The 26,778-nt window shown below is 37.9% G+C and overlaps 6 protein-coding genes across 8 annotated transcripts in view; 5 read left to right on the top strand and 1 right to left on the bottom strand.

Annotated features, from left to right (window-relative positions):
* The first annotated feature begins 2,988 nt into the window (after positions 1-2,988).
* On the top strand, positions 2,989-5,116 carry LOC101174121 (claudin-like protein ZF-A89). The gene has a single exon (XM_004075532.5). It carries the CDS (start codon positions 3,093-3,095, stop codon positions 3,981-3,983), a length of 891 nt encoding a protein of 296 aa, XP_004075580.2. The 5' UTR covers positions 2,989-3,092; the 3' UTR covers positions 3,984-5,116.
* A 1,124-nt stretch (positions 5,117-6,240) lies between these two features.
* Positions 6,241-8,966, top strand: cldn8.2 (claudin 8.2). Of its 2 annotated transcripts, none has more exons than XM_078956595.1 (2): positions 6,241-6,263; positions 7,425-8,966. In XM_078956595.1, the coding sequence occupies exon 2, from the start codon at positions 7,470-7,472 to the stop codon at positions 8,358-8,360; it is 891 nt and encodes a 296-aa protein (XP_078812721.1). In that variant the 5' UTR covers positions 6,241-6,263; positions 7,425-7,469; the 3' UTR covers positions 8,361-8,966. The 2 variants fall into 2 exon arrangements, with proteins under 2 accessions (XP_078812721.1, XP_078812720.1); XM_078956594.1 differs by lacking the exon at positions 6,241-6,263 and adding an exon at positions 7,256-7,338.
* A 541-nt stretch (positions 8,967-9,507) lies between these two features.
* Positions 9,508-12,657, top strand: cldn8.1 (claudin 8.1). The gene has a single exon (XM_004075293.5). It carries the CDS (start codon positions 10,823-10,825, stop codon positions 11,603-11,605), a length of 783 nt encoding a protein of 260 aa, XP_004075341.1. The 5' UTR covers positions 9,508-10,822; the 3' UTR covers positions 11,606-12,657.
* A 192-nt stretch (positions 12,658-12,849) lies between these two features.
* LOC101174609 (claudin-4-like) lies at positions 12,850-14,813 on the top strand. The gene has a single exon (XM_004075292.5). The coding sequence runs from the start codon at positions 12,991-12,993 to the stop codon at positions 14,083-14,085; it is 1,095 nt and encodes a 364-aa protein (XP_004075340.1). The 5' UTR covers positions 12,850-12,990; the 3' UTR covers positions 14,086-14,813.
* Positions 14,814-17,073: 2,260 nt separating this feature from the next.
* LOC101173645 (glutamate receptor ionotropic, kainate 1) overlaps positions 17,074-26,778 on the top strand; it is a 33,215-nt gene continuing 23,510 nt past the window's right edge. For both annotated transcript variants that reach the window (XM_023961775.2, XM_023961776.2), the window contains exons 1-2: positions 17,074-17,523; positions 25,194-25,361. In XM_023961775.2, coding sequence (XP_023817543.1) covers positions 17,439-17,523; positions 25,194-25,361 — 253 coding nt within the window. In that variant the 5' untranslated portion in view covers positions 17,074-17,438. The remainder of the gene's footprint in view (positions 17,524-25,193; positions 25,362-26,778) is intronic.
* Positions 22,157-26,778, bottom strand: part of LOC101173402 (transcription regulator protein BACH1) — a 43,028-nt gene continuing 38,406 nt past the window's right edge. The window contains exon 6 of the mRNA XM_078956603.1: positions 22,157-22,198. Coding sequence (XP_078812729.1) covers positions 22,172-22,198 — 27 coding nt within the window. The 3' untranslated portion in view covers positions 22,157-22,171. The remainder of the gene's footprint in view (positions 22,199-26,778) is intronic.

Below are 26,778 nucleotides of genomic sequence, written 5' to 3' on the forward strand. Positions count from 1 at the left end.
AATAATTGCTCATCAAAGTATAAGGAAAAAAACATTTGAAAAGCTGAATGTGCTCTGCTTTGGAAGATCAGTCAGAAGTGACTTTTCTTTGCAGTGTTATTTATTTTTTGTTAAGATTACCATTTTTACCCGCTTTTAATTTGTAAATAAAAAGATCGCAAACAGCTGTCAGAGATGAACACTGGTGGTAACTGCTATCTTTCATGTGATTTTTTCAAGCACATTTAAATTAACATCTTATTTTCTTGCTTGCTTGAAATTATCACAGAAAAATTGGGACTAAATAAAAATATCCTTATGAACATCAGTTGCCTGTTAAACTTAAACATTTTGTTCTGTTTTTATCTGCACATCTGAATTTTCTGTTCACTGACAGCAGTTGTTACTTGGAACAAAAGGCGTGGTTAATCGCATACTGACAGCTGACTTATTATATTCTGTCACTTTCATTTCCACACTTTTTTATAACCACAAATGGTTCTGTCAGCCATTCCTCTTTTCACCAAATTGGTTTCAGTTCCTTCACAAAGGATTTAATGCTACTGTCTTTTGGATTTAATGCTAATGTCTTTTGAGATATTGCTATGAAAGATGCAAACACTTGTAGTGGGTTTTGTTTAGTGTCTCTGATCATTGAGCAAGTCACAATAATGGTGGTAACCATAATTTAACCAAAAAAATATATTTCTTCAGTAAATGAAAACACAAAAATGAAAATGCTTTTCATTAGAGCAGACATGCGTAGTTACATCTATGTACAGCAGGGGGCATACTTTTCTTCTTTATCCCAGTTACTCCACTTGTATTTGAACCACATTATTTAAATTAAAAACCAAGTTAAATGTGTTTTTTGTTCTTTTTCAGTAAATGTTAGCAATAAATAGTTTATTTCCCAAGCAAGCTTCTCAAACTCTATAGATTGGTCTCCGTGAGCGTATTTGTGTACTTTCAAAGCTGCCGGGAGCAAGGACAATGGTTTCAGACACCAAACCTGCTCAACATGTTCTTCAGTTTCTGTTCCTGTTGCATAACCTCCCTTGACAAATATCCCTCTCTCTGTTTTTCTTTTAATTCTTGTCCATGATGACTCTCAGAAAACAACCTGGCATGGTTTGGGCCTAACCCTTCCCTGTCCAAATATGGTCCATTTCGGGGAAAGTGTTAATATTTTTCTTTCTTTCTTTTTTACACTACTAGGAAAACTCCCAGGTCCTATGATTCTTCAAAATACTTGGTATATCTACCTGAACAGGACATTTTTATGGCAGCATAAAGTCAGGTCAAATTTATACTTTGTCAAACTTAGGTTAGACTTATATCGATGTGTTTCGTTTGTTCTAAAAGAATGTGGAAACAGATTATAGAACTGTTTCGTCTTTAATGGTCACATGGTCATGTGGTCCAGTTTTTGTGGTCTGATTCTGTGCCTCTGTAAGCACTTGCAGTAAAAAAATTGTGTTACATCAAAAAACACAATAATGTAAACTCTTGCAGAATGGCAGTAGTTCATCAGAAATTCGCCTCTGAGTTGTGGGTAGGACTGTTGGTGTTGCAGTACCGGTAAGCTTTCCCGAGTTTCCCATCATCCTTCGCCGTGGTGCAGCGGTAGGGCGGTTGACCCATAATCGTAAGACTGCAGGTTCAATTCCCGCCTTGCATGCCCATGAGTCGAAGTGTCCTTGGGCAAGACACTGAACCCCACCTTGCCTCTGGTGGTAGGCAGACACCTGTGTTTGGCAGCGGAGCCGCCACCAGTGTGTGAATGTGTGCGTGACTGGGTGAATGGGTCTGTGACTGTAAAGCGCTTTGTCCTTGTAGGAAGAAAGGCGCTCTATAAGTATACACCATTTACCATTTCATTTACACTCTATCCCGCTAGCTAACAGGCCCTCACAACCCCAACCTAACATTATTGGTACAACAAAAATGGCAAGCAATATTCGAGCTTTTCAGCTGTGCAGTTTTGAGCCAGATGCCAACTCAGGTGAGGTAAACGAAGACGTACATGGATCTAATCATCTGCAAGTGGATGCATCAGAATGGAGCAGAGCAGGGAGCTTGTAGCCCGCCAATTGTACTTTCTATGTAACAAAAACGAACTTTTTCAAACAAGATTCTTTCATCTGCATCTGATCCCCCATGATTTGAATAAAGACATACTCAGAGATGCAATTTTTTGCTTAATTTTCTTCATATGTGTCCTGCTGAAGATGGTCAGTAACATGTTCCAATTAAAACCCTTGTGCTATCTTAGATGACCCCACCCTTACTTGACGTGTTCTCCCTACCATGACAAAGGTGGATAAAGGTGGAAAGATTTCATGTAATCCATGGACACCAGTGAAGATCACAAATCATTGAAGAAAAAAGGTTCAGCGCACTGTCTAGTGGGTCTAGATGACCCAACTCCCAATGTTAAAGTGCCTAGAATAGCACAAGGGTTACCAGGAACGTTTCCTCTATAAAACCACTCCCCTCTTGTTTACATGACATCAAAAATTGTATGGCCCTCAGTTATTTCAGTTTTAATGAAAGAGAAAGTGATGGTGTTTGGTCCAAGCAGCCTCTGTGATCCGTCTGAAGTGGATCAGGGCTTCTTGGTTCCACATGTTATATAGTCTGTTTTAAACTTACTATTTAAAATGGATAGTGATTTTATGCTAGAATCTCATGTCAGCTCAGTGGTAAAGACCAGCTGAGGTGGTTAACACAAAAGTGAAGCCATTTTTATCCCAACAGCACTTTGAGACAGTGATCCGTGCCTTTATCTCATCAGGCGAGTTATGATGAACAAGATTTCTCTGTCCTTGAGGTACCGAAGTCTAAAAGGAAGTGTTGGGGGAACAAGCTTTTTTAACTTATGTATATGTTTTTAACAATTTTTTTATGTTTAGCTTTAGCGTACAGTGCTTTGTTCAGTTTTTTATTGTGTGAAAGCGCTTCATAAACGAAGATGATGTTGAAGAAAAAATTATAAAGACGATTTTCATTGGAGTGGGTCTTTAAGGGGACAACATGAGCTCCATCTGGGTTCTTCTAGTTACTCATGACTTACATACAAGTGAATATTAGCACTTGACAAACAAACAGACATGTATTCACAACTGTACAACACCACTTTCATTTTTGGACGAGGAAAAACCAGAAAGTTTCCTTCTTTTTTTGTCTGTCTCTCCAAACCAGCTGGATGGCATTACTTTCCATCCAGGGCTATCGTACAATCTTCTGTTTTTACACTAGTCACAGTGAAAGCTCCTTTAGATGTAAGGAGCAAGGCAAACCTCTGTCACTTCTTTCCACAGACGATGCAGGCCAAAGTGGAAATCTTAGCGGTGCTTCTGGGAGTCATTTGCCTGGCTGGGACTATAGCCATCACTGCTTTGCCCACATGGAAGGTTACTGCTTTCATTGGTGCCAATCTTATTGTCATGGAGGAACTCCAGGAAGGATTGTGGATGAACTGCATCAGACACGCAAACTTCCGAATGCAGTGCAAGGCCTATGACTCGGTGTTGATTCTCCCTGGAGATCTGCAGGCAGGCCGGGGGCTGATGTGCCTCTCCATAATTCTGATTATTTTTGCCATCATTCTCATGAGTTGTGGGCTGAAACAGAGTTCTCTCTGTCAGGACAATATGAAGAAAAAGAACAGCATTCTGGCCGCTGGAGGAAGTTTGTATTTGGTTTCTTTTTTGACAACACTCATCCCTGTCTGCTGGGCGAGCCACTCCATCATCACTGACTTCTATAATCCCACATTGGGGGATTCTCAGAAACGGGAGCTTGGGTCAGCGCTCTACATCGGCTGGGCCACTTCAGTGCTCCTCCTCATCACCGGAGTCATCCTCCTCACCAGATGCAGCAAACGTAAAACACCGGAAGAGCAGTACTATGCTGAAGAAGAAAGGAATTTCCAAGACAAGAACAGCATCTCATTTACAAAGACACCATCCAGCATTCACAAAAATCAAGTATATGTTTAGCCTTTTTGCTATCCTAGGCACTTTAACATTGGGAGTTGGGTCATCTAGACCCACTAGACAGTGCTCTGAACTTTTTTTCTTCAATGATTTGTGATCTTCACTGGTGTCCATGGATTACATGAAATTTTTCCACCTTTATCCACCTTTGTCATGGTAGGGAGAACACGTCAATGTAAGGGTGGGGTCATCTAAGATAGCAGAAGGGTTACAGGTTTTGCTGCTCTGCAGTAAGTCTATTGTCCTTGTTTTGAAAATGGAAACATATCAGTTTGGGACTGTTCAAAAGAAATACTCCTGATTGTGTAAATGTTTCTGTCACATGACTCTAATATTTACTTTTTTTTAAAACTGGGATGTGAAAGTGGCCATTTTAATTATTTGAATTTTCCAATCCTTTAACACCCAAATCATTTTGTGAGATCCTGTGTATTTCATCTCTGTTAGCTCATGAAATCAAGCAAAAAATGATGGACAATCAAAACATGTCACTAATCATTTAATGAGAAAGTTATGTTTTTATTGTATTGCATATCTGCATTTTCAGTTGTGCTTAAAAAAGACAGACGTTCTGCCTGATTCTTGTTTTTCTTGCAACCAAACATTAAAACGGGCCAACATTAGCTCTACCATCCTGCTGTGGGAATGAAGCCTCTTTTACTGGCACATGTAGGAATGCATTTCTGAGCAGCATGACAAAAAAAAAGGAAAGGGAACTTCCTGAAAATACAAAAAACAAAACCATAAAAAACATTTGAATAGATAACCTGACTTTTGTTTTATACTTTGTGAAGTAAGACATCTGATTGTGGCTTGTGTTTGCCATCAAGATAGAAAGAAGATTGAGATTTTTATCACAAAAAAAACTCGTCCACTGATTTGCCGTTTGTCCATAGGGATGATGATGATGACTTTCTTCCCTTTCCGAAGATTTTCTTTTTTGTTTTGGTTTATTTTCTTTTAGTGATGTGTTCTTGGATTTTGTCATGTTTTGTGTGGTTCCCTTGTTATAGTCACACCAGTGTCAACATGTTGACCATCCACAGCTGTCTTCATTGCTGTTAATTATCCTCTGTGTTTTGGGTGGATCTACCATTGTTACATTTTATTTTCTATTTATTAAACATTTAAACCTGGCCTTTTTCATTTTTATTCCTAATTCCTGAAACATATTCTTTAAAAATTTCTCTGAATGTGAAATAGTTGTTCACAACATTGATTTATTTCTTTAAGAAACTGATTACTGAGATGTTTCTGCACCAACTCTTTGTAATCTACATTCACTAACAGTGTAACAATCATGTATGGCTAAAACCTGCTCATTCTTAGACCTGAGTAATGCACAATACAGAGCTCGACTTTGCCTAAAGATAAGCAGGTTGTAACTTCCTGGTTCTTCAAAGCATTCACTAGTTTGAGTCACCTGTGGTGCGTCCATATATGACGAGTTGGAAGTGAGAATGTGTGGTCACTGGAGGAGCCAGTTTTGTTTTCAGATAATGGAATTTAGATAGTTAAAAAAAAACAGATAGTGCCTTTATTTTTGTTTGGACACTAGGCAACATGCAGGCTTTATCAACTCAAAGTAGCTGGGTGGCATTGCGTGCAAAGAAATCCTATCAAATTTTGTAGAAAGGTCCAACAGTAGAAAATTTGGTTTAGATGTAAGAAGAGAGACTAACTATCAAAATCACACTCCTTAACTTGGAAAATCTCCCGATGCACTTTGGCACCATTGGCCTGATTGGGACCATAGCAGTACAACAGTTTTCACGTAGTCCTATATTTTTATTTTTGCTTCAAAATGTCTGAGTTTCTACTTGATTTTAGAATATCATGTTTCCCAACATAAAAGTGTTTAAATAAGTCAAAATGAGAATCCTTAATATCCTTAATGGTTTGTCCACATAGAAAGTTTCTGCCAGTCTTGGTAAGGATTGTGAAGAACCTGGCACAAACATTCTGAGCTCCAGGTTCAGTGCAAGACCCATGACTCGGACCACGTTCTTACTCCGAAGCTGAAGGCAAGCAGATGGCTGATGTGCATCTCCATAGGGGCGGTTGTTGTTGCTTTGATTGTCACGGCTTCTGTGTTTCACAAGACTCTTTTTCTGTTGTGACACCAAGAAAAACAGGAAGATTCTTCTGGCTGTTTGAGGAACCTTGTCTTCGGTTTATTTTTTTGACCGCATTCATCCCTGTCGGCTGGGCGAGTCTTTCCATCACCGATGCCCCATTCTCTGGAGGAATCCTCCGGATCAGATGCAGCAAACTTAAAACAATGTAAGAGCACTGTGCTGAAAATGAGCTTCTGGAGAAAAGGGATGTGCAAGACAATAACAGCAAATCATTGACAAGCACACCATCCAATAAGATGTGGGTTTATTTCTATCTCACTAGTATTTAAGCATCAATGTACTAACAAATTACTTAGTTTCCCCGAATATAGACAGACTTTTAACCCCTTGCCCAATATAATTTCATCTCTCAGCAAAAGATTAGATATATGTTGCAGGTCTTCTTGCTTCAGTTGCTTTGGTATAAATTCACCCAAAACAAAACATTTGACCAACTTTACAGACCAATTTAAACATCTCCCAGCTCTCTCATTTAAAAAAATTATTATTACAAAAAAAATCTTGTGTGTGTGTAGAATTAGCTTGTGATTAATATGTTTTTAAAGTGACAATCTCTAAAGTGCATCAGGAACACAGAGACCTGCTGGTGTGTGTAATGAAACTAGATCTTACTGAGTTTCTGTACTCTACACCTTTTAGTGGACTCACTTTACAAAATGTCACCTGGTGTCTGATCAGCTTTCAATCTGTGAGGCAAAAGCAGACCAACGATCACTCATTAGGAACCTGGACAGCTTTCTTCTTCACATAGAAATACAAGTTTCACTGTTCATCTAGTTTATTTCTATATGTTTTCCCCTATAGTTTTCATTTAAACAGTATCCAGACAAAAACTCTTTAGCCCTTTTAAGAAATTACACTATATATATATATATATATATATATATATATATATATATATATATATATATATATATATATATATATATATATATATATATATATATATGTATATATGTGATATATGTTGGGATGTTTTTTCAGTGTGTTTTTAAGAAAAAGATTGAATCCTGGTTTGAGTTTTAGAAAAAAGTATACCGTAATTGGATGATTAAAAACCAATCTAAATGACTTCATCTGCATCGATTGAAGGGGATTAAGTTGTTTACCAGAAGCTCTTTCAGTTGATTGGTTGAAGTGGAAGTTTCATGTGCATTTTAAACAAACAACACTCTTTGGTCCTTCCCAGTCTATCTCTTAAATGGGAAGGAGTTTAACCAGTAAGACTGCATTGCATGCCTGTTATTTCTGAGTGTATAGCCTGTATGACTTGCTCTTCTCCTCACTTTTGCTTCCTGAACTGTAGGAGGACAGCCAAAGAGCGCATCTTTGGCGCTTGGTTTTAGCAGCGATGAGCGTCTACACTCCCTACAGCGGCTACACCAAGCCAGCTCCAACTTACCCGGCGAGCTACTACGATGAGAAACAATACCAGCCATATCAGCCATACACAGAAGGCATCACAGACTCTGTTTATGAGGAAAAGAAGAAGATCGAAAAGAGGAAAAATCAAAGTGCCATTTGCTGTGAGGTCGTGGCCCTGATCATTGGGTTTATAGGCCTGATTGGAGTGGCTGCTGTTACAGGTTTGCCCATGTGGAAGGTAACAGCCTTTATCCAGGAGAACATCATTGTGATGGAGACCCGCTGGGAAGGTTTGTGGATGAACTGCTACAGACAAGCAAACATCCGGATGCAGTGCAAAGTGTACGACTCCCTGCTGTATCTGCCTGCGGACCTCCAGGCTGCCAGAGGTCTGATGTGCGCCTCTGTTGCTGTGACCACCCTGGCCCTCATCGTTTCAGCAGTGGGGATGAAATGTACCAAACTGGTGGACCATCGCGCTCGCACCAAGCATGTGGTTCTCGTGGCAGGGGGCAGTCTCTTCCTCTTGGGCTGTGCCACCACCCTAATTCCAGTGTCCTGGACTGGCCATGTTATCATCCAAGATTTCTACAACCCTCTGCTGATCGATGCCCAGCGCAGAGAGCTTGGGGAGGCTCTTTACATTGGCTGGGTGACCTCTGCTTTGCTCTTCACTGCGGGAGTGATCCTGCTGTGCCGCCACGCTCCCCGGACCCAGATAGAAGAGGAAAGGGTGATCTACAACGAGGGAAGCGTTTACCAACCTGCTTACCAACCTGCTTACTCATACCAGCCGTACACGTACCAGCCAGAATACAGCTACCAACCAGCTTATTCTGCTCCTCCACCAGGGACTGTGGTTTACACTGCACGTTAGTACCAAACTGCTTTTTGAGTTTCCTTTCGAATTCATTAAGTTTGCTTGTTTAATGGGAAATGAGCCAAACCTCTCAATACTACTCAATACAATTCTTCAATGTGAAGCTCAGATGACAGTTCTTTGACTTGTAATGATGAACTTAATGTTTGAATCGTGCAAAACCTTTTTACCCATATGTTTAAAGTCCCATCAGCTGTCACGCACCTAGGTGTGTGATAGTGGTGAGCTACAGGCACAACCACACTTGGGAACCCACCCTTTTGTGCTTTGTGTCAGGCCGGGACACAAGGACACATTTTTCGAGTCTTTGGTATGACTCGGCCTGAGATTGGAACTCACAACCTTCAAATTACAGGGTGGACGCTCTTCCACAAGGCCACTGGGCTTCCCATATGTTTATCACACATTCCTGTTTCTGTAATATTGTCTAAAACAAAAGCTATGTGTTTGTATTTACTTTGCACAAAGTGCAGACTTGTTCTTTGACATGTGGTGCACTAAATTCTTTGTAGAAGAAATGTTTTTTTTTCTTATTTTTAGATTTGGTCATAGGAGTGTTGTTGGCGTGTAAACTAGCAAATGTAAATAAAGGGATGAATTACACATACTTTGCAACTTTTATATTTAAATTTTTGCTTTTATGGATTAAAATGTATAATTTTATCAGGGTTTCATCTTTCCCCATCTTGTTTCGCTGTAAAGAGACACTCAAAGGGTTGGTATGTTGTTCCGACAATAGAAATGTGTCTAAACCGGTCTAACCTGGTTTTTCACACAGCTCACCACTCAAGTCTTAAACTAAAATAGATTTCAACCAGGCTAAAGGTGCTGCTGCCTGTTTCATATCCGAGGTCTAGAGGCCTGGATAAGAAAATTAAAACCATGTCCTTCAGGAAAAACAAGCAGAGTGACGGTGATTATTTAACCCCGTAAAGCTCACTACATCAAAGAATTGACAACATTTTCTTTTTTTAAACCTTTTCATGAAATCTACAAAAACTTTTTGTAGCATCATTTTTTAATGAGATATAGATAGTATCAATTATGATACATTGGGAGACTTAATCAGTTTTTGCTCTCAAAAATGCCAGTTTAAGAAAGAAAAACAATCTATATACCCTCTGTCTTATATCTGATCCACACATTTTTAACATGGTGTAACTGTATTATATTTAATTAAATATCAACAAATGTTGCATTCTCTCAGTACAGCAAGAACTATTAACAATAATTAAGTAATATGAACAATAGATGAGCTATTCTCCCTGTGAACTTATGAAAAAAGTGTTTTTGAGATTTCCTGGAAGAAGCCATTTTGAAATGACCAAGAAATGTTCTTTTACTGCCTCCAGTAAAGGAGTGTTTAACCTGAGGCTCTGGAGCCACATGCAAATGATTTGAGAAAAAACAGGTTTGTAGTTTAGGTGAATTAGGTTTGGTTAGCACCAAAGTCGCATTAATAAAAATGTCCTGCATTTTATTTCAATTAAATCTGCTGCAACAGGAGAATTTTATTTTGGCGCTGAGTGTATATAATTTGAAAGGAACTTGTATGAGCTTCTGCGAAAAGTAAAATAAACGTGTAATATATAGAGAGATAGGAAAATAACAGTGATGATTTCAAATTATTTGAAGTATTTAAAGCTACAGACTTTGCTGCTTTCGCTGGGTTTTGGTCAAGGAGAAACTGCCCCAAATGGCTCATTTAGCATTAAAATTTGCAGACCCCTGGTCTTGTGGAATTTATAATCCACTACAGGGCAGAAAACATGGACTAATTAACATACAATGTTTTTTTTAAGGACAGTTTTGATGATGCTAATGAGACAGGGGTGTCAGAAATGTGATTCAAATGATCGTAAAGGGTTAACATGAGGTAAACAAAAAAATATTTGATTAAAAACAAAAAACAGAAATTCACAAATCATTCCCAAATAACTAACAGGATCACCTCCAATAAAAAGACTTCAAAAAGTTAGAAGGGGGCTCTGCATGAAACTGAGGAAACAAACATTCAAACCAACTTGATAAAAGAAATGTGAAAATGTTTTATAAATGCATTGTTTCTTTAAAGAAAAGGGATTAATTGCAAATTTCGCAATACGTTTACTTGGCCTATTTTGGTCTTCCCAAAGTTTCTCTGTAAGCGCAACATTCTTGAATGTAAGTCAACACCACTGAACAAACAAAGCGACAAGTTACAGAAGCTCTGGTAGCTGGTGCCCAAAGGAAAAAACAAGCCCTGAAGACAAAATTTCCTAGCAACCGCAATAGAGTTCCCACCCCCTCTGCTTTGACTATTATCCTCAGGGAAAAGCCTGTTCAGCAGAAGGTGGACATCATCCTGCTCCTCCTCCAGCTCCATGTAAAGCTTCTCCATAGGTTAAAACAGTTTGCTCTTGAAATAGTCACACAGCGTCTGCCCTTATTATGAGCTTAGATGTGTGACAGGAGGCAAGATGGCCAACTCAACAATGGAGATTGTGGCTATCGTAGCAACCTTGGTTGGGTTGATCGGGGCCGCGGCAAGCACCGGGATGCCTATGTGGAGGGTAACAGCCTTCATCGGAGAGAACATCATTGTGATGGAAACACGCTGGGAGGGATTGTGGATGAATTGTTTCCGGCAGGCCAACATCAGGATGCAGTGCAAGGTGTATGACTCTCTCCTGGCCCTTCCACCGGACCTGCAGGCAGCCAGAGGACTGATGTGCTGTGCTCTCGCCCTGTGTGGGATTGGTATCCTGATCAGTGTGGTTGGGATGCAGTGCACATCATGCATCGTGAACAATGACAGAGCAAAGCGACTAGTCCTCATAATCGCAGGAAGCCTGATATTATCGTCTTGCATCTGTGTCCTCATTCCTGTTTCTTGGACCGGCAATGTCATCATCAGGGATTTCTACAACCCTTTGCTTCTTGACGCCCAGCGCAGGGAGCTTGGAGAAGCTCTCTACATCGGCTGGGTGGCCTCTGCTTTCTTATTCGCTGGGGGATGCATCTTCATCTGTTGTAACATACAATCTGATGAGAAAGAGTCGCAGAGGTACCTGTACCCCAGGAACACAGACTACAGGTCTTACACTCCACAGCCACTGATGCCTCTACAGCCTCTACAGCCTCAGCAGCTGGTGATGATCCCTCAACCACGATCTCAGCCAATGCTGTCAAGACAACCATCAACCATCTACAGCTACGATTCAAGATACCCCTCTGTACGCAGTGGAATTGCTTATCTCTGATCGTTCATGGTATCCTTTTGTATAAATTCTTCTCACGGTAATGTTTTTTATGCTTCTTCAAAATGTATCAAGGAGAACATGTCATATAAAAACATTTTTTTAAAGTGGATTGCATAAAAATTGCACTTTAACATGCAACCTTTGAAAACTACATTGCTAAAGAAGCGACAATTACAGCATATTAATCTCAATCTGTAAATATGACGTTAACTGTGTACTTTTGTGAATAATTTCTTTTAATTTGCAGGCTTTTCCTCTTTGTTTTCCGTAAAGTGAATTAAGAAATGCAAATGTTAATGCAAATTTGAACAGCTCACTGTGAAACAAGTAAAGTTTTGTTTTGTACTTTTACACATTAACTTGATAAGACAGATATGTGTTTTTATTAAAGTAAATTCATGATTTTATTGCATATACATGTCGTCTCTTCATCAGTCGCCTTAGTTTTGTTAATAGAGTTTTAGAATTAATTTGTTTTTGAAAGGTTTTTGGTTTTTCTCTTTATGTCTGTTATCGTATATCCTGGGGCAGTTAACCTGAAATGTGACACTGCTTGTTAAGGGTGTGGACTCGCAGGTGATTCAGCCAAAGACGTCAGCGCTTCTCAAAAGGCTTTACACAATCTGACCCGATGATCATGTGATCAAAATTTGCAAGTTGCTTTAAATAGACACAGAGTGAGCTTGAAAACATTTCGGCAACTTCACAGGTTGAGTGAATAAACATTTTGTTGTGAGTGTAGAGAGACTTTCATTCCACTTGTACCATTTAGAAAAAAAAAACCCTGATGTATTGATCAAGATAAAAGCTGTTTTTTTTCTTTTTGGAAACATTTAGTCATGTAATGAAGATGTAAATCAAACTGTGACGCACATGGGTTAAAAGCATTTGGATTGTACAAGAAAATGTAGGACTGACTGGTGTGACTTCCTGATTGTCTCAGAGGTCATCTGTGCCCCCTTGTGGCTAAAACAAGAATTGCAGGAGCCTTGCTATTCTTTGCCTTTGTAACAAATAGAAATAAAAAAATAAATAAAGAGGAACTGAATTTATTAAGTTTTGGGTTTACGACTCAATCTTATGTCTTCTGTATATGTGCACTGCTTGAAAACTAGATCTCAGTGACATACCCCTATCACTTAGCAAACCATAAACACTGAATAAGCAGGAGTCTTCTTTCTGAGCCAATCAAGTAAGCGCAATTTTTCCCACAACAAACAGAATTTCTCAGCAAACAAACCATATCAGGTGAGATTTTTCCTGAACTGGACGGATTGAGTTTTCTCCTTTCATTGTGCTGTGGTAAACGATTGGATTATTACTGTTTTGAAAGAGTGCTCAGCAAGTTTTGGACTCCCCAGAGGGGTTCTCTGATACCTACAAAAATGGTTCAAAGTGTGTCTGAGTTGGCTGCAATGTGCGTTGGAGTTATTGGGCTGATCGGAGCGGCGGCCACGACCGGTTTGCCCATGTGGAAGGTGACAGCTTTCATCGGAGAGAATATCATCGTGATGGAGACCCGCTGGGAGGGACTGTGGATGAACTGCTACCGCCAAGCAAACATCCGGATGCAGTGTAAGGTCTACGACTCCCTGCTTTACCTGCCCTCGGAGCTGCAGGCAGCCAGGGGCTTGATGTGCTGCTCTGTGGCCTTGTCAAGTTTGGGGCTCTTGGTAGCTCTGTTAGGCATGAGATGCATCTCTTGCCTTCAAAGCAACAGATGGGCTAAAAACATCATCCTCCTGGTGGCAGGAGGCATGCAGTTCATGGCCTCGCTCTGTGTTTTTATCCCAGTGTCTTGGACCGGTCATGTCATCATTAGAGATTTCTACAATCCCTTGCTGATTGATGCTCAAAGAAGGGAGCTTGGAGAGGCTCTGTATATTGGTTGGGTGACCGGTGCCTGCCTTTTTGCCTCATCGTTGTTATTTCTCTGCCGTCGTGTCCCCATGAAAAAAGACTCGTTTGATATTTATCACCCTGTTAACTTAATGAAACATGAACCACCGCCAGCCAGCATCAATCCATCGTCAATGATTTATGAACCCATCTCAAGCGTTCCAAGCCTGGAGCCAACATACCAGCATTTTGTGTCAAACAACGGTTCTATCGGACAACAGTTTGCTGTCCCACTACAAAATGCACCACAAGTAATGGCCTCTCGTGGATCCCTGGTCAACCCTTCTGTTATCTATACCCCTGCTCGACCTGAAAGTTTGCCCGTCTTCTATCAAGGAAGCGTTGCTCAGCCTTCTCCGATGCACAGTCTAAACCACAACGGAGGCATGTTCACTCCTGCAAACTCTCTGGTAACGAGTCAAAATGCCAATCTGTATTCTTCAATTTACACTAGCAACGCCCCTTCGTCCTTCCAGTCCAGTTTTTATCCCAGGTCGCAAACTCCTGTTTTCATAACATACAAGAAGTCGATGGTTCTCCCGGAGTCCTACAATGGGAGCAGCGCCGGACTATACATTTAAAGATAAAAAGATAAAAAAGTTTTTTTGTTTCTATCTGTTATTAAGAACAATGAAGGCATTTTCAGCTACCTTCAGCTAAATTTGATGTTTCTTCTTGACGGAGTCCCGTCATGCTTTTCAGTTGTTTCCAGAGTGAAAAAAAAACATGTTACCAGGATATAATTACCACTGTAGATTTAGTTTTATGATTCTAATGATTCTAATGATTTTAATAATTTTTTTATTTCAATTGTTTTATGTTTTAATGTTTTAATGTGTTACTACTGTTTTATCCAGATTTTTGTTCAATGTGTCTCCTGTAACTCTTTATTTTTTCTTTCTCAAAATGCATTACCATTTGCCAGGCCACAGTTGAAAATCAGTTTTTTTTTCTTATTCTGTCTTGCCTGGATAAATTCGGATTAAATAAAAATAAAAATAATACACTAAAGACTTGGTTTGATAAGCTTTTAGTATAGATAAAAATTTAGAGGAAAATTGTTTCCATCACTATATATGATGCCAATATTGTATCTTTTCCATTTACACGCCTTGACAAACTATTTTTAACTATTTTTTTAATAAGAAAAAAACTGTTAAACAATTTGATGATTTTTTTTTCCAGTTTAGAATCTTTTTTCATAACTGTTAAGTTTAAATTCCAGGTAGGAAATTTCACTTAATGGAAAGTGATACATTTAAGTTACCAGTTGGAAACACGTGTGAGAATAAATTGTCAGCAATTGTGAGTCTTTTACTTTTTTTTTTCCTATTGTCTGATAACAGATTTGTGGAACCTTTTTCCTTTCTTGTTACATTTAGAGATGCAGAACATTGTGTAAACAAAATTTTTTTCTAGATCACATCATCGTTGAAAATGTTAAGGACAAGACACCTACATTTTAAATTGTTAACCTAATATTAAAAAAATAAAAAATAAAAAAGTAAATAATTTTTTTTCAAATCATAAATTTGTTATATTTCATATTTGATTTATTTGAAACATTTTATTGTCTTTATTTACAGAATACACATCAAAATAGGAAATATCTGTTCAATGTCTTACTTTTTACCACTAGATGGCAGCAGACAACACATTGTGCTTACCGGTAGTTTAAACTCAAGAGCTGTTGATACCTCTCATTTTTCATCAGCTTATGATGTTTTGCAAGTTCTAAAATAAGCACCAAAGCAATTGTCAACAAGCTACTGAGAAAAACATGCCATTTTTAAACTGGTGTAAATGTTCAGCTTGACACGACATCTTCCTAAAAATGTAACAAACTGAGATAAAATCATGCAAAAGCGGAGTATGCCTGCCATACGCATGCCTGTAAATGAATGCAGCTGTATTTAAAATATAGTAACAACAATTCAAATGTAAACAGTCAGAGGTGTGCTATATAGCCCAGCAATTAGCCATGAATGGATCAGTTTATAGGTTACTAGTGTATTACAACAGTATGTGTTATAGTTTTGAGACCGTCCAAGTCTTTTGTTGCCATTGTAACAAGCAAAAGATGCACAAATGCTGAATTTGTGGTTTTACTCTAAATTTTAAAAAAACAACCATGAAGCTTAAATAAAGACTATAGGATCCTATTTTGACAATGGTGACTTTCAATAGAATCCAGTCATCAAGCCACAACATCCATCCAGCTTCTAAACTCATTTGAAGTCCCCACTTTGATCATCTTTAGATCTATTGTAAAAGTGTTCCCAGTGATCTTTTGATTATGCTTATGGTGTTTTTGGCTTAAATCCATCATTTTCAAGGACATAGTTTCTGCTTAATTTTCCTCAATATATATATATATATATACATATATACATATATGTATATATGTTAGAACACCAAAAACACAATTTTTATTGAAGTGGGGTAAACGGTGTAGTTTGCCAGCATCAAAGGGCTAAACATGGATGCAATCCACACACTCACATTCACACCTATAGGATAATGTAGAGTCTAAACCCAAAGAATGAGGAATGAAGGCAAAGTAAAAATTAAATGGACTTGAAATTTTACTACATTCTTCATCCTAACTCTCCAAACCAGATTACAAACAACAAAAGTCATTTTAAAGACATTTGCCTTTTGTAAAAGCAAATTGTTGATAATTCAAAGTATGAGAAAAAAAGACATATACAATTTTATGCTATAGCTCGGTTACTGGGGATTTGTAAGATTGCACTAATCCTCAGAAAATGCTAAAACCCTGAAGCTTTTTTAACTCACGGGGATTGTAGCACCACTGTCCGCCACCTCAAACTGAACTCCTCACCTGCGTCCTAAAGTGCTCAATTTCAAAGAAAATTTCAAAGTGAGTTAAGGTATGAGCACATTTTATTTAACAACAACATTGTCAGATAAACGGTTTGAGATAGTTAATCTCCATGGGAGCCTCACCAACCAGTTTGTAGATTAAATCTGCGTTTCCATCAGGACCAGAGCAAAGATTTAATCATTCCTCGGTGTACCGGAGCAAAGACGTTGTTGAGATCAACTGTTGCCAGATTTAAAGTTAATCCTCAGGACGTATCTGTGTTTGCAGATCAAGGGCTTGACTCTGCCCTCAATCGAGCGTCTGTGTGGGACTTGACAAATGGGTTTGGGTGGGTAGGGGGAGTCCAGATGTGTCAAGTCAGACAAGACCAATTTCATAATAAAAGCTTTCAGTACTATTCAAAGGCTTCATCTAAATTAAAGGCAAAATGACAACAACAAATAACTTTTTTGGAAATAAACGTAAATTTTGCTTTAAATGCATGATCTGGAGAAGTTTTAAAGAATGTTAAGAACATGTTTAGCAATGCTTTCAGAATAAACATAAATGCAATAATCTACGTTGAATTAATGTCTCATAATGGCAACATCCTGTATGACCCATAAAAAGATGCTCATCATTTACATGTCAAGTAACTAAACTTTTATTTTGAAAGCTGTTAAGAGAGGGGCTTTCTGTTCTTGTGCAGTTGACAGAAGCACCACAGAGCTCCATCCTCCTCCTCCTCCTCCTCCTCTTCCTCAAATGAAGCCTACAATTCTAGTGTGCTCGGGGTAAACGTGATGTGCGCAAACTCAACATGGAAAGAAAAACCTTCCTGCCACATAGAGGATCTTAGCATGGGGCAGCTGGATGTCTTTTGATCACTGGCACCTGCAAGAGGAGTGTGTGCTTCTGTCCTATTCTTTCTTTTTTCTTTTTTTTTTTTGTCATCACCATGTGTGAAGGATGGATGTGGGTTGGATGCCTGTTTGTTTTCACCTCGGATATAAGGACTGACAGGTTATCAGCATGAACTGAGGCCAAACTAGAAAAAGAAGGAAAATTGATCTCAATGTGTAAAACTTCCGATTTGGAGGAGCGATCATGGTGAAAAGGCAGGGACTGTTGTTTTCACTGCTCTACTGTATAGCAGAGTTTTGGCTCACTTCAGGGCAAGTCCTGAGAATCGGTAAGTTGATTAGGGTTCCAATTTTAGTTTTTTCTCCTTGACTTTTTTTTAACTGTGTAGACATTTGTTCCATTTGTAAAAAAAAAAAAAAAAAGATATGAGAACAATTTCCAAAAGGAAAAAAAAATATCACAATTTGACAAACTGTCAAAATGCACAACAACATTTGGTCGTGCAAACTACCTTTAAAGAAATGTGATAAATTTTTTGTTAAAGTCAAAATAAACTCTTGGCATTTTTACTTTTTTAACAGTGTGCATCCACATAGAATTCCACATTTTATCCTTTGCAGCACAATGTAATTATTGTTTCCTGAAAATTTAAATTTTTATTTTGTAAATTGGAGTCTGTATTCTCGTAAAGGAGCTCTATCATTGCTAAATCTTTAGCTTACCCTGAGAATCTTTTCACTTTGGGGTTGCTTGTGTATAATCTATTCAATATTTGAATTTCTTTGATTAATTGTTCTTTTTTTCAATGGAGAAACTACAGACATAGTAGTTGTCATTCAAACTGAAACAACAGCTTTTGTCCTAACATCTGAATCAGGGTCTGCATACTTTAATTATTATTGTTATATAATGATAAAGTGATTTGTTTTTCTATGTATTACAATTTGTGCTTCTGTTACTTTTAACAGCAGCACATCAAGTTCTTTCAAAATAAAATACACAGATTCAAATGTACAGACGACAGATTTACTTGAATTGAAAATCTAAGGAAGTCAAATCAAACATCATGTTGAGCTTTATGCCCTTTTATCCTTCTTCTCTTAACAATGACAACATATAAACCTTTTTCAATCCATAAATGTAAATGCAATTAAGAATTGTCTCTGGAAACCACTCGCACACTCTTGGGCAGCAGAAAATCCGAATATGTGCTTTAGGGGCATCAATTAGTACATCATTTTGGTTAGTTTTCTGACATGTCAAAAATCTAAGCATAAATGCGACCTTAGCTAGAACAAATGAACCAAAACGACTTACTTATTCAAATTGTTAGAATTGTTTTTTTTTTTAAATCCATAGAGCCAGAGTGGAGGGATAAAATGTGGTTCTGGAGCCACAGGTTACAGATCCCTGATCTAAATTCAGTTTGGTTAGTCTCTTTCTCTTTTTTAACCCCCAAAAAGCAGGTGGTAAAACCTAATGCACCTAAACAGATGTGCTGTAGCAACAATGCAGGTCTAAACTGTTGGGTAACTCTGCTTCCAGAATCTCTCTTTTTAGTTCTAGAACACGCTAATTGCTAATGATATGCCAGTGAATTACACAGCTATTGCGCCAAACTTTTCTCTTTGATGTCTGATTTTAATTTGGTTACATTGAGCTCATGTTTGGCTTTCTGGCTCTTTGCTCCTCACTCATTACTTAGACGTCCCTCTCATGAGGTTAGATGATTTCATCACCGAAATGGCGTTTAAAAAAAATCAGCCTCGGGACTTTGTGCTAAACTAGAGTTAAAAAAAAAAAAAAAAAAAAAAAAGCTTCAGGCGCTGCTGTATTTCTCCAAACGTTTTTAACTTCTTAAGACTCTAACAATGAAAAGTCCCAGTTTTGCTCAACTGTAGGAGCTGGCAGGCCAAAACCAGGGCTTCTCTCCCACCAAATCACATCTCTTTTGTTAATCACTCTCAATCATCAGTCAAAGGACGCCAAATCCTTGTCATTCAGTCCATGACCCCCACATATCCTAATCTGTTCCATATGGTGGACGACTTGCCTCAATTAACAGTTCTCCAACTCTGCAAACGCTGGTTTCAGATTGCAATTGGCTTTCACTCTTTTCACTCTGCTTGGTAATAATGCCCCCCCCCCCCCCCCCCCCCCAGCTCTTAAACAACTATCACTAATCTTCTTTATGCAGAAAGACTCTTCTACAAATATGGCACCCATGCAGCATCCAAATCTCATCCCTGGTGCACAGAAGTTACGCCTTTTTCCTTTCTTTTCCCCCTTGATTTTGCATTTTAATTGCAGATGATATCTAATACCTAATAAGGTTTTGATCCCTTTTGATGCAACCATGTTTTCCATGCTTTACAACAATAATTCTGAGTAACGATTAGAAGTTTTTAAAAACTGTTTTTAACTCCAAGCAGGTACCCTATACACAGAGAAACCTCAGTGCTTCACATCAAACGGGCATAGTAGACAGTTTAAAGCGTCCTCATTCATTCACAGGCTGGCATTGGGCCATGTTAGTGTGGCGCTGGTGCTGCTGGGGTAGGGGTGGGAGCTCTCCTTGGCCCAGGATTAGGAAAGACGGCAAAACACTGCGTCGTTGTGCTCCTCTGCCTTTAAAGACTCCCCTTCACCATCCTTGTTCTTCACCGAATCACAATAACAAATTCCATTCATTCAAATCTGCTTTACAATGTCAACCTTTAAAAGTCTCCGTCCAGCTAAATGCATTTTTTATGGTGCCGGCTTTTACGGGAGGAGGCGACATCTATTAAGAAACAGCCTATAGGTTCAGCTTCAGCATTCCCCTTCACTATCAGCAGAATCCTTTGTCTTGGTGACCCATCACTTAACCAAGTAAGGCACATTTATTTTATCTAGTTATATTGACCTAAAAATTATTTTTTTTAACCATTTGCAAAGAAAAAAAAAAGAAAAAAGCAGTCAAAAAAAGTCTAAATAAAGAGGAAATGTTAAAATGTAGCTTTCTCTCTGATTTTCCGACTATAAAATAAATCATGTTAAGGACTTTAAATGTGTTAAAGTTGACTGTGTCGTTCCTTTAAAGAAGCAAGTCCAGCAATTTAAGCCTAAACTTGGAGAGTTTCATTAGATATAAGTCTTTTTAAGTTTCGTTATGAAAGCATGAATCATCTCTGGCGGTTCTGACCCTTTCTTCCTCTGTATATTTTCGGGCTAATAGTCTACTGAAGGAGGGAGAGAATTATTCAATTTTTTCATCTGCGAACAGCGAGCACTTGAAATTAATTTTTCATTTCACCTGCAACTATCAGAAAAAGGCTGCGACATCATCATTCACTCTTGAAACACATTTTTACTGTAAAACGAGATGTACATAAACATAAAAATATTTATTAATATTTCAAAGTAAATTTATCAATCTGAAAAAAAACAAGCTGTACTGGAATACCAAGGTGGTGGTTTCTTTGCAAATCTTTTAAATGTTTGCTGTGAAAAATGTAAAAAAAAAAAAAAAATACAACACCATCACTGAAAGACTGCAATAGTGTTTCCTTAACTTTTAACTTTTGGAAAAAAAACAAAAGATTTTAATTCTGATTTTTGTGGAGTTACAGTAATATATAAACATTGATTCAATATTGATTAAATATACAAAAGTGCCTTAGTAGACTTTGAGGAATTTTAAATACTTTTTCTGGTGGTACCCTCATGGTATTTTGTGTAATTGAAAGGATTCATGATAAAAATTAGTTTGAATTTTGTTATATATGTCTTCCATGATGAGAAAAATGCTACAGGAAAATGTTCAAGACAGTTTTCATTGGAGTGGGTCTTTAAGAAGCATAGCTGGCCTGAGTCAGGAGCTTTTATCAGTGAGCGGATTCTGCTTCAAAGACATCATTTATAGATTATTTATGTTCTGGACTGTTATTGTTTTCAGATTTTTAAGACTATTAAGGACAAAAAGATGAGAAAAAGAAAAAAATACTGGTAAACATGTGGACAAGCTTTAGTTTCTTGGCCCAACAGAACTCAGACAAGCTGTCCCAATCACTATATTTAGCAATAATTTTAGAATGCCTCCAAAATAATGTTGGTAAGAAAACAAAAAAAATAGAATTGTAAGCAAAGAAAGGCAAGTACCTTTCAGATTCATTTTTTAACATTTTTATACGGAGGACTCTGAATTTCAGAGTATTTGTATGAATTGATATTTTTGCTTTGCCAGCTGGAGAGTTTTATTTTTGGAAAATTAAATAAGGCTGCTGCTTGGGTTCTCTAAAAAAACTGGACTGATTATTTAAAAAACAAGATGAGGAGAAAATGAATTATGCTTGCTTAAAAAATGTAAAAATGTTTTTTTATTTTTATTTCGATAGACTGTATGAAGGACCTGAACAGGTCACAGCAGCTGCTCACTGAAGCTTGGTAACCAGAATTAGGATTGGCACTTTTAAGCACGCTTTTAGGGACCGCAGGGAGCCCAGACAAGGCTCTCTCAGTTTAAGGTTGAGGCACTGTTATACTGGAGAAAACACTCATTCACAATCAAGGCCTCAAGGGGGGGGGGGGCTTTTTTAATGGATGTCTCTCATTTCAAATCAATCAGAGCTTCACCTTCAACTCTGCAAAGAATAGCAGAATCCCATCTGTACCCTTTGTGTTAATGTGCTTTGTGAAAGTTGGTGTCACTGCAGCGGGGTCTTTCTGATCTGTGTTTGTGCACAATTTTGAGGATGCTTACATTTGTTAGGCTTGATGTGTTGGGACTTTCTCTCTCAAAGGCAGGTGACAACAAACCAGTGAAAATCTGTTATTTATCTGTCCTGAATCCTAATGCTCTTCATATTGTATGTAGCACTCATGCCTGGCTGTAATTCTATACGTTCATGTTGCCAGCTGTTCCAGGCCAGCCATTTCTCTGGGGCAGCAGGCTGGATTAAGATTTGGTGGGTTTTCAGAGGGATTTTTGTCCTCTCTTAAACAATCCTCTCCTGTCGGCAGCACTGAAACACACAGTTAAAGTAAATGAATAAAAATCCTCCAAATGTCATTCTGACAGGGGTGGTCCCACCTCAGGTTAAAAGCATCAGTCAGTCTTTATCACCTTAAGTCAGATTAACATCCTCTATATTTTTATTTCTAATTTCACATTTTATTTTAAGGGTTATCTTCCAATTTTGCCCAGTTTTAAGTCCCCCAAATGAATACACATTTTCTAGGTAATTTTGGAGACATACGCTCTTAACTATTATTCTCTTTTTTAAATACTCACTCTGATCATCTTTTGATCTATTTTCAAAGCATCCCAGAAGTCTTTATGTCATTTTAAGCCAAATTAAATAAACACCCTGTCATTTTCTAGGACACAGTTTTTGCAGAGTGGCAGAAGTTCATTAAAAATTTTAAGTTGTGGGCAGCACTGTTAGCATGGAGCAAACCCGGCCCCTCTTCCCATCACCCATCTGTTTACATGTTCTCCTGCTAGCTTACAACCTCTCACACCCCCAACCTAACATTACCAGTGGGAAAAAAAGTGACGAGCAATATTGGAGCCATTTTAAGGCAGATGCCAGCTTGGACGAGCAGGAATTTTGTGGCCTGAGGATAGTATTTTTTCTACGTCACAAATACAATCTTTTTCGAATTACATGTTTTTTTCTGCTATGAATAAATACCCATAAATGCAGTTTTAAGTTTTATTTTATTTATACATATTCTCCATCCTCAAAAAAATGCCAAAAACACAAAAAACTGCTGTCAGTCCATGCAGAGGCTGTTATGGTTTAGGTCTGAACACAAGAGGCTTGTAGAGGATCTTATGGGAATCTGAGTTCAAAATCAGCTAGCATGAGGGGCCAAACACTATAAAAAACGTGCATTATTTGAATGGTTAAATGAATTTGACCAATGAAACTAATAAGTGGGGCCATATTTAAAAGATTATTGTGTGGTTTCACACTTCCATAGCTCTGATAAAAATTTATCAGAATCTTTTGGAATGTAGAGATGAAAGGGGCTACATCCCATTGTTTAAAAACTTTACTTTAATGTGATCAGAACCATTAGTTTGAATACTTGGAAACAAGATAAAATCAAATCAGCTAATGCATGATATAATTTGACTTTACTGTGGTCATTTTGGCTTGTTTTCATTTTGTAAACAAAACAAAAGTTCATTCTGGATTTATGCACATGTTTCTGGTTCTCTAACATGCACACTTGTATTGAGCCAGCTATCATGTTCTAACATTTTAGCCTTTTTAAACTGGAGATGAAAATAATCAAGTATTTAGTGTGCCACTTTTAGCAGACAATTGCAGGAAGGGAATCACTAAAGAGTGCATTGGAGCACTAACTGCATTATTTATCATTTTACCAGGTCACTAAATTAGAAGGCTGTATAATTACAAAGTAATAAAATACAGAAAAAGCAGAAAAACAGACAGATTCATATTCCAGGTGGATTTCCAGTTAAAGTTAAACATTTTGAAAAATGCTGCTGTATGTTTTTGTCAGCAAAAATGCTTCACACAAAGTTGGTAAACCAATTAATCTTTCATTTGGAAAAATGTATTGAGATGTTTTATTAGCACAAACATGATCACAAAACCTCATTTGGACAAACCTGATAGAAACAAACAAGACAGCATACGCCATCATATTTTCAAAAAATAATTACTGATAACTTTAGCCGGCTGCACGGTGGCGCAGTGGTTAGCGCTCTTGCCTCACAGCAAGAAGGCCCCCAGTTCAAGTCCCGGCTGGGGGACATGAAAAACACAACATCAATGGGGGACCTTTCTGTGTGGAGTTTGCATGTTCTCCCCGTGCATGCGTGGGTTTTCTCCAGGATCTCCGGCTTCCTCCCACCGTCCAAAAACATGCTACATAGGTTGATTGGCAACTCTAAATTGTCCATAGGTGTGAGTGTGAGAGTGAATGGATGTGTGATTGAGGATTTTCCACCCTGCGACAGACTGGCGACCAGTCCAGGGTATCCCTTGCCTACACCCAAGTGGCCGGGATAGGCTCCGGCAACCCCGTGACCCCGAAAGGGAATAAACGGTCAAGAAGATGAATGAATGAATGAATGATAACTTTAGCCGACAAACTGATATTGACTAGAAAAATTAGGCAATAATAGAATAGACTGATTATAGTGTGTTTAAACTTGGTTGTGGGGGTCTTTACCCCTTTACACATTTTTCTACCTTGCTGGTTTGCATGAGAGCACAAGACACCGAAGCCAAATTCCTTGTACATGCACTGTACTTGGCCACTAAAGCTGATTGTGATTCTGATTCTGAAAAGCAGATGACACAATACTACACTGCCAAAACAAGTTATTAAAATTTGACAAAAAATAAGCAAGACAATCAGCCAGAGTAGGGCAAGAAAGTTGGCCTTAACAAGAATTATTATTTTAAGAAAAGAGTCTAGTCACAATTACACGTTTCTTAAAAAAGTATTTTGCCAGATCATTGTTTTTGCAAGACAGAAAATAAGACAATTTTCTTGAAAAAAATAGTCTTTATACTTTCATAAGATTGTGTTTTTGAAGTGTATATCTGGATATTCTGGTGGAATGATCTGTGGAAGAGGTCCATAAATACGTAAACATGTGAGATAAAAGTCTGGTTATTTCTCAGGCACTCCTACATTTTTGTAAAAGCAGCTGTGTCAGCCTGTGAAATACAGGTCAGGTAAACAGGCTCAAGCTGGGGAAGGTCAGACTTGATTTGAATGAGACCAAATCCTGTCATCTCAACCAGGTCCCTTGGTAAGCATTAAGCACTAACAGAAGTCCCCAGAACTGGGTCACATTATGCAAGTGATAGGACGGTTGGGATAATCCTCAAACTTTGAGCAGAGGGAAAAAACAAAAAAATCCCCTGACAGTGAATATCACTACTGGCCAAAGTACCTTTAACAATTAGATTAGTTTTGCAAAACGTAGGTAATGTTTTTCCCCGCTCATGCCTTTTCTCTTCTTTACAGGGGGAATCTTTGAGACGCTGGAAAATGAGCCCATTAGTGTTGAAGAACTGGCCTTTAAATTTGCTGTAACCAACATAAACAGGAACCGGACCTTAATGCCAAACACCACGCTAACCTACGACATCCAGAGAATAAATCTTTTTGACAGTTTTGAGGCCTCAAGAAGAGGTAAAGAATGCACACCTACACTCTGAATCCCTTCATTGTGTGACCAGATGCATAAAAAGAGATTTGTAAATATGCGCAAGCATGTCTTCATTTTTTTAACACCCAAAGTGGATTTATTTTTATTTTTCTTCAGAAAAAAATTGTTTTCATCTCTACCCAGCATTAAGGATTGACCAAAGTAGTCCATGTCATAAAGCACAACAGTAATTATAACAACTGATTAATAATGACTACAAAAGCAAAAATAAACGTGTACAAATTGAGTTTACATTAAAACTAATTTTAAAATGATATTTCCTGGAAAATGTAATTTCTGCACCTACTGCTGTAAAGCTGCAAAAATGGACCAGAACTGCATTTTTGGAACAGAAGAGATTGGAAATCCAGATGTGATTTGACTGACTTCATCTTTGTAACTACAAACCTGTTGCAATATGCTTTAACTGTTATATGATTAAAAAAAAGTACCACTTTATATTCCTCTGTGAAGTTAAAATCAGCTGCAAGTTTAGTAACTTTAAAAGTTAATGCATAATTTCATAGTGTTACATAGCATTTTTTAGGGTAAATACATTGCTATTCACATTAAAAATAGAGGTAGAAATATTACTCAACCAAAATATAAAAACAGCAACTTTTTTAACAACTTAGTTTTTACAGTGAAATTCTGGCAACCCCAGGTGATATTTTCTTTTTACGATAAAATTTACAATAATTATTTTTTTAAAGTAGATATCCACGAATAGAGGATCAAATGACAAACCAAAGTGGGAGGGAGATACATTTGTTGTCAGGAGAATCAGCAACACAGCTAACTGATCCTTTTTACCAACAGTTTGCCTAATTCACTTCTACATTTTTGAAAGTTGTAATAGCTAATAATTTCAAATGGTATCAAACCAATTTTACTTTACTCTGGTAGGAACTTCCTTTGTTGGTGGAAACACAGAGCAGGGACAAATAGTCATCAGTAAAATCAATACAATGCATTTACACTCAGTAAAACACAGACAATACAGTATATACTCAGACCTGCTGAAGCAAGCAAAGAAAAAATGTATTCAATAAAATAATTATTAAAAAACCTAAGATGCCACCGACTTAGTTGTCAATTTGAGGTTGGTGTGAAACTCAATGTAGCTCTCTTTGTCCTGAATAGTAATGTGAATCTGCACCCTGAGGGCAACAAACTGTAGTGGCTGTGGAGAATGTGTGTGGCATCTGTGGCGATCAGTGAATTAAAACCATAGTTAGATTTTTAAGGATGATGACACTTATGAAATCCTCTGTTAACTTAGCAAATAATGAATAAACATAAAAAAACATTTTAGGAAAAATCATATAAGACTTGTTCATTAGATTTACAGATATACATTGACGTCAAATAAAGTTTACTTACTGATCAAATTCAAAGAAG

This window comes from Oryzias latipes, chromosome 13 (genome assembly GCF_053564925.1).
Source record: "Oryzias latipes strain Hd-rR chromosome 13, Olatipes_Hd-rR_3.1".
In the NCBI taxonomy this organism is placed as follows: Eukaryota; Metazoa; Chordata; class Actinopteri; order Beloniformes; family Adrianichthyidae; genus Oryzias; species Oryzias latipes.

Coding starts and splice junctions, on each gene's coding strand:
- LOC101174121 (XM_004075532.5), top strand. CDS start 3,093: ATGTATTCACAACTGTACAACACCACTTTCATTTTTGGACGAGGAAAA.
- cldn8.2 (XM_078956595.1), top strand. CDS start 7,470: ATGAGCGTCTACACTCCCTACAGCGGCTACACCAAGCCAGCTCCAACT.
- cldn8.1 (XM_004075293.5), top strand. CDS start 10,823: ATGGCCAACTCAACAATGGAGATTGTGGCTATCGTAGCAACCTTGGTT.
- LOC101174609 (XM_004075292.5), top strand. CDS start 12,991: ATGGTTCAAAGTGTGTCTGAGTTGGCTGCAATGTGCGTTGGAGTTATT.